General features: G+C 47.1%; 1 protein-coding gene across 2 annotated transcripts in view; it reads right to left on the bottom strand.

The window, feature by feature from the left end:
• Window positions 1-3,459: 3,459 nt before the first annotated feature.
• sos1 (son of sevenless homolog 1 (Drosophila)) overlaps window positions 3,460-6,921 on the bottom strand; it is a 37,809-nt gene continuing 34,347 nt past the window's right edge. The window contains 3 exon segments of one of the 2 annotated variants that reach the window (NM_001441652.1): window positions 3,460-5,356; window positions 5,543-5,661; window positions 6,215-6,259. In NM_001441652.1, coding sequence (NP_001428581.1) covers window positions 4,919-5,356; window positions 5,543-5,661; window positions 6,215-6,259 — 602 coding nt within the window. In that variant the 3' untranslated portion in view covers window positions 3,460-4,918. 2 annotated transcript variants of the gene reach the window in all.

Below are 6,921 nucleotides of genomic sequence, written 5' to 3'. Positions count from 1 at the left end.
CGTGTGTGAATTCCTGCTCAAAACTAAAACTAAAATCATCCAGAAAGAGGAAAACTGTAAATGTGAGGTGTTTTTATGACATCATCATCAGCTGGCAGTGTAAACTCATTCATTCATTTTCCTTCAGCTTAGTCTCTATTCACCAGGAGTCGCCACAGCGGAATGAACCACCAACTATTCCAGCATAAGTTTTAAACAGCGGATGCCCTTCCAGCTGCAACTCAGTACTGGGAAACACCCATACACACTCATTCACACACACACTCATACACTACGGCCAGTGTAGTTGATCAGTTCCCCTATAGCGCATGTGTTTGGACTGTTGGGGAAACCGGAGCACCCGGAGGAAACCCACACCAACACAGGGAGAACATGCAAACTCCACACAGAAACACCAACTGAGCCGAGGATCAAATCAGGGACCTTCTTGCTGTGAGGCCACAGTGCCACCTACCATCATCATCAGTGTTATTAACCACTGATTAAAACATATGCTGGTTAGTTGGTGGTTCATTCCGCTGTGGCGTCCCCTGATGAATAAAGCGACTGAGCTGAAGGAGAGTGAATGTCGGTGGTGTAGAGGCAGGCGTCTCTGCGCTGGTGTTCAGTGGTAGAAACACTTTAATTCCCTTGTTTGAAGGCGGTGATGGTTTTTTCTGCACATGCTCATTAGCAAAACAGAAATGACTGAGGAGACGGCACATACAGGAGATCATCAGTGTGTGTGTGTGTGTGAGGGTACCGTACACTTCTGATTCTCCTAGAGTCTCAGACAGAAGTAGAGCTGGTCTGTCCATCAGCGTGTGCAGTCTCAGTCCAAAGCAAGGAGTGAAATCAGACCAACATCAGAATAATGTTCTGTTTACGGCACAATAACACACAGACATGAGGAGTCTCGGCCTCTCAGAACCGCAGGGTTCTGCATTTACACGCTGCACCTCACTGCTGTAGTTATTGATCTTACCGTAGTTTTACTGCAGCGATCTCAGATCTGTGAAGAGCAAAACTGCAGTAAAAGCTGTTACTCAGAGTCTGTGTCGTGTGTCTAGTCCAAATATCTACAAACTCTGAAATCAAGAAGTGTTTTCTGGACAATATGACATGTAGTGCTGCTGTCAGACATGATGAGGCAAACTGAGGGAGTTTGTCATTCAAACAAGCAGAATAATCTTATTCAAAGTGAATACTGGAGCATTCTGCTTCACTCACTGCAGATTATTTAGCTTGATTTAATTAAAACTCACTCAGTTTTGACTCGGTTTTTAAAAAAAAACTTTATATTTGTATTTTTGCCCATCTAGAAAATGCTTCTTGATTTGAGAGTTTTCAGAAATGTGGACTTGTAGAAAATCAGGTTTTCAGTGTAGTTTAACAGATTTAAAAGGGAAAGACAGAGTCAGGATTGGAGTTTGACAATTGTGAGAAATAAACCTGCGAGTCTTTAACACTGCAACTCCAGCTAGAAGCTTCATCCCCCAAACACTCCCTCACCTCCAAACACACGTCTGTCCTGCAGATCCAGCTCAACATTCACTCTTCTTCAGCGTAGTTCATTTATTAATCAGGGGTCTCCACAGCGGAATGAACCACCAACTATTCCAGCATGTGTATTACACAGCGGATGCGCTTCCAGCTGTAACCCAGTACTGGGAAACACTCATACACTACGGCCAGTGTAGTTGATCAGTTCCCCTAAAGCGCATGTGTTTGGACTGTGGGGGAAACCGGAGCACCCGGAGGAAACCCACGCCAACACGGGGAGAACATGCAAACTCCACACAGAAACACCAACTGACCCAGCCGAGACTCAAACCAGAGACCTGAGTGCTGTGAGGCCACAGTACTGAGCCACCATGCCACCTTTCAGCTCAATATTTACAAGTTAAATCCACGAGAAACACAGCTGAACAGAACACCGTCAGAACTGAGTCTCACTGCACAAATTACAACTGCAGTCCTGAAAAAGTCCAAACTCAGAGATTATTGATCTTATCGGTCATTATTACTGATAAAACTGTTCGTTTATAATCTTATAATAGTGACTGGATGAGTTAAAACAACCGATCATCTGTCCATGTAGACACACTTACTTTAAAACTCCCATTTTAATGCAAACCCTTCCCTCTTTCCCTCCCCCGACACGCCCACCTAAACACAGCTGGACACACCCACTGTCCTGACTTTACTCCAGGCATGTCCACACTCAGTCCTGGAGGGTCGGTGTGCTGCAAAGTTTACTTCCAACCCCATCCAGACACACCTGGGCTAATCACGCTCTGATTTAGCTTTCTAGACACATCCCTGCAGGTGTGATGAGGCAAGCTGGAGCTGAACTCTGCAGCGGCCCTCCAGGACTGAGTTTGGACACTCAAGCTAGAGGTGTGGAAACACCCTGCTGAGACAGACGGGGGTTCGTGGCCCTTCAAAACAATTCAATATATTAACTACATAAATATTCACATTAACTCAACTCAACAGTTCAAATTGAACAGAAATACTGCACATTCTGTAAGTAAAATCAACTGTTAAGGAATTGCCTTTTACAGTGTGTGTATGGCAGGAGTGTCCAAACTCAGTCCTGGAGGGCCGCTGCAGAGTTCAGCTCCAGCTTGCCTCATCACACCTGCAGGGATGTGTGTAGAAAGCTAAATCAGAGCGTGATTAGCCCAGGTGTGTCTGGATGGGGTTGGAAGTAAACTTTGCAGCACACCGATCCTCCAGGACTGAGTGTGGACATGCCTGGTGTATGTACAGTGTTCAGTTTGACTCCTCTCTGGTGATGGTGCTGCTGTTTTCCTCCATTATAATCAGTTATTGACTGTAAACTCGTGATGATCCTGCATTCTGGAGTGCTGCTGGTTTCCCTGTTGGATTAACAGGTGAAGTGTGTGTGATTTGTACTGCTGATCATCAGTTGCAGCTTATATAGAGCTGTATGAAGTGTAGTGTGTGTAAGTGTGAGACCTCTGCACATTACATTGAAATGACTGAGAAACTCTGAATGCCCCCCTCAGCTGTCAGAACACAGTAAACACAGTAAGTGCGCACACACGCACACACACACACACACACACACTAATCTGCTGTTTTACTCCACTGAAGTCCAGATAAGAGACAGAAGCTCTTCAGCACAGGCTGATCTAAATGCTGCACACTGATGATCATTATTGAACATGACACACACTTCACCTCTCAATCCAACAGAGAGACCAGATCAACAATGCAGGATCATCTGCTGTCACGACTGTACAGTCAGTAAATGTGTTTATAATGGAGGAAAACAGCAGCACCATCACCAAAGAGGAGTCAAACTGAACCGTACACCAGGGTAAATATGGCAAGACAGCTCATAATCGAGAGGAAAAGGAGAAACGAGGAGTGAACTGTGAGTCTCAGAGCAGAGAGCATGCAGAAGAACACAGCAGCGTCTGAGCCTGACATTAATAATCATACCAGCGATACTTTCACACAGTGCTACTTTATGATCCTGCAGCTGGAGTTACAATCTCAGTGTGTGTTTCTCTAGAAGATGCACGTGTGTGTGTGTGTGTGTGTGTGTCCTCCTGTCTGCAGCTCAACATTTACAACCTCACACTGCAGAACAGAAGTCCTGAACAATCCGACATCAGAGTCAGAGGAGTCCCGCCAGTCCTGCAGCTCTGACTTCATTATTCTGAAAACTGATCTGCATTTTTCCTCACACACTGCAGAGCAAGCGCTTCTCACACTCAGAGTCTGCCGTGTTTTCAGTCGGAGAATCTACAGACTCTTCAATCATGAAGCATTTCTGGACCCACACCGATTCATGTCTTGAATAGGGAGTTTCTCCACTTCAGCTCATTTACCTCAATATATTATTCCAAAAACAAGTTTGTCTGACAAGCTTGCTTCAAAGTCTCCTTCAATACTGACGTCTTATTTCTGAAAATCAAACATTTACTAGCCTCAAAAAAAGATTGATTTACAGGGTCAGTTCACCCCAACATCAACAATTCCTCTTGATTTACACTCCCTCGAGTGTCCAAACCTTCAAGAGTTCCTTTCCTCTGTTGAACACTGAAGAAGATATTTTGAAGAAGGTTGGAAACCGGTAACCATTGACTTCCATTGTAGGACAAAACAAATCATATGAAAGTCAATGGTTACCGGTTTACAGCATTCTTCTAAATATCTTCTTTAGTGTTTAACAGAAGAAACTTTACTAAATGAGGAGGAAATGAAGACTTGATTGATGATTAAAGCTGGGTGAACTGATGGGTGAACTGTGTCTTTAAGAAGGGTTAGATATTCACACTAGAAACAAGATCAAACTCCAAACACAAAAGCAGAGTGCACACACGCGCACACACACACACACACACACGCACGCACACACGCACGCACACACACACACAGGCACACACACACGCACAGGCACACGCACACACACACACACACGCACCCACACACACTGTCTTACTCAGAGTTTGTGTCTCAATTCAAGTCCAAATATCTAAAACCCCTCACATCCGGAGCATTTCTAGATGAGCTCTGGATATAGTGTATTTCCAGACATAATGAGGCCAAATGAAGAGAGTTTGTGTAAAATAATCTGATTTCAGAGAAAACACACACATTACCCAGATTATTCAGCTTCCCTAATGTCCCCTGAACACCGGCCCGTCTGAAGATGCTTCAGGATTAAACAGACTCCAGATTTAGACCAGAAACAAGCTGGAAATAAGAGACACGCGCCTCTGCAGTGCATTATTTACAGTGTGTGTGTGTGTGTGTGTGTGTGTGTGTGTGTGCTGCTGTTCTGGATGTGTCAGTGATGTCAGACAGCTACAGATGAGGACAGACAGAAGAGTCTGAACACACTCCTGCTCGCACTGAGCGCACGTGTGGAGTCTGTGAGTGTGTGTGAGTGTGTGTGTGTTCATGTGGGGTTGGCGTTCTCCAGCAGCAGTGGCGGCGGCGGACCCTCGCGGTGCACTGACTCCCTCTTGTATGTTTTTGGGGGCAGTTTGGGGATGTGTGCGGGCGGGCCGGCGGTGCTGAGGCGTGGGGGGACGGGCGGCCCCAGTGGGGGCTCCGGCGGCGGCTCCGGGTGTTTCCGCGGCCCCAGCGGTGACGGTGAGGGCGTCTGTGGTGGGAAGAAGGCCTGCAGCTCGGGGGCGCGGCGGCCCGGCGGCGGCGGCTGCAGGTGTAACGGCGAGCTGCAGAACACGTCCGGGGTCCGCACCGGCTCCCGCGGCGGCAGCAGAGGTGGGCTCTCCGGAGGATCCGTCAGCGAGTATCGAGGAGAATACACCTTACTGCTGGTCGGCTGACGAGGGGGAATCGCAGGAGGACTGTCCAGGTGTGTTGACATCATCTGCACACACACACAGGTTTGTTTTGGTGAGTTGTGGGGACTCTACATTGGTTTCCATTGTTTGTGCTGAAAACATCTGAGGCCCAATCGAGACTCAAAATCAACCCAGAGTGATTAAAAACGACCCAACAGACAGCAGCAGGCTTAATACAGACCAAGGAGATATTCGCTGAGACTGAAACACACCTTGGAGGGCGAGGACTCGGCGGGGGCAGACTCGGGCCGGCGGCGCGGCGGGACAGGAGGAGGAACTGGAGGATCATCATTCCTCAGAAAACCCATCATAGAGGACACTGAAGAGGATCCTGCACACACACACACACACACACACACACACACTGGTGAACAGCACATCACTGCAGCACACACACACACACACACACACACTGAGGATGCTGGGAAACATGTCACATGATGGCCTGAGCATGCACAAACACACCTGCACTGAAAATACAGCATCAGTACTGTGATCAACACCATGAGCCCACTGAACCATCACACACACGCACGCAACGCACGCACGCACACAATTACAAACACACTAACATACACACTCCTTTACACACACACACACACACACAAATACAATTACAAACACGCACACTCCTTTACACACACACATTTACAAACACACTAACATACACATTCCTTTACACACACACACACACAAATACAATTACAAACACGCACACTCCTTTACACACACACATTTACAAACACACTAACATACACATTCCTTTACACACACACACACACACACACACACACAATAACACATTTCTTTATATACACACACACACACACACACACACACACACGGATGGAGGGCGGTCAGACGTGACGAGCTCGTATACTAACGTGGGCCGTGCGGCAGAGCCACCGGAGCGAACACACACTCGCTGTCTGTCAGGAGAAACACAAGATAAGGTGACGAACGCGCACTACTCTCACTAACACACACACACACGCACGCACACACACACGCACATGCACACACACACACACACACACTGCAGTGTAGATTCTCCAGCACTACACACGAGCTGTCAGAGCCAATGGAGTGAGCTTGCTTAGGGGCGGGGCTAGCCGATCAACTGACCAATGGCAGGCGAGGGCTCATTTAAATAATTCAGTGCAGCAATAATAAACACTGGAACACATCTGCACACAACTGCTGCACACACACACACACACACACACAGTCAACACACTGCTATCAGGAGTGATAGTGTGTGTGTGTGTGTGTAATCTGTGTGCAGTGTATATCTGAGTGTGTAGTGTGTTTAAATGTGTGTATTTATGTGTGTGTAGCATATGCAAGTGTGTGTATGTGTGTGTGTTTGTGAGAGAGCTTGTACTGGGTCAGGGTGGGTGTGGAGATTGTGTGTGTGTGTGTGTTGTTACTGGAGTGGAATGGGCTAGATGGCTGCTGTGGAGAGAGTGTGTGTGTGTGTTTGTGTGTATGTATGTGTGTGTGTGTGAGTGTGTGTGTGTTTGTGTGTATGTATGTGTGTGTGTGTGAGTGTGTGTGTGTTTGTGTGTATTATGTGTGTGTGTGTGCGTGT

Source organism: Danio rerio, chromosome 11 (assembly GCF_052040795.2).
Source record: "Danio rerio strain M-AB ecotype USA chromosome 11, GRCz13ab, whole genome shotgun sequence".
Classification (NCBI taxonomy): domain Eukaryota; kingdom Metazoa; phylum Chordata; class Actinopteri; order Cypriniformes; family Danionidae; genus Danio; species Danio rerio.
The sequence above is the reverse complement of the archived record's forward strand: the minus strand, read 5'-3'. Positions and strand labels throughout refer to the sequence as shown.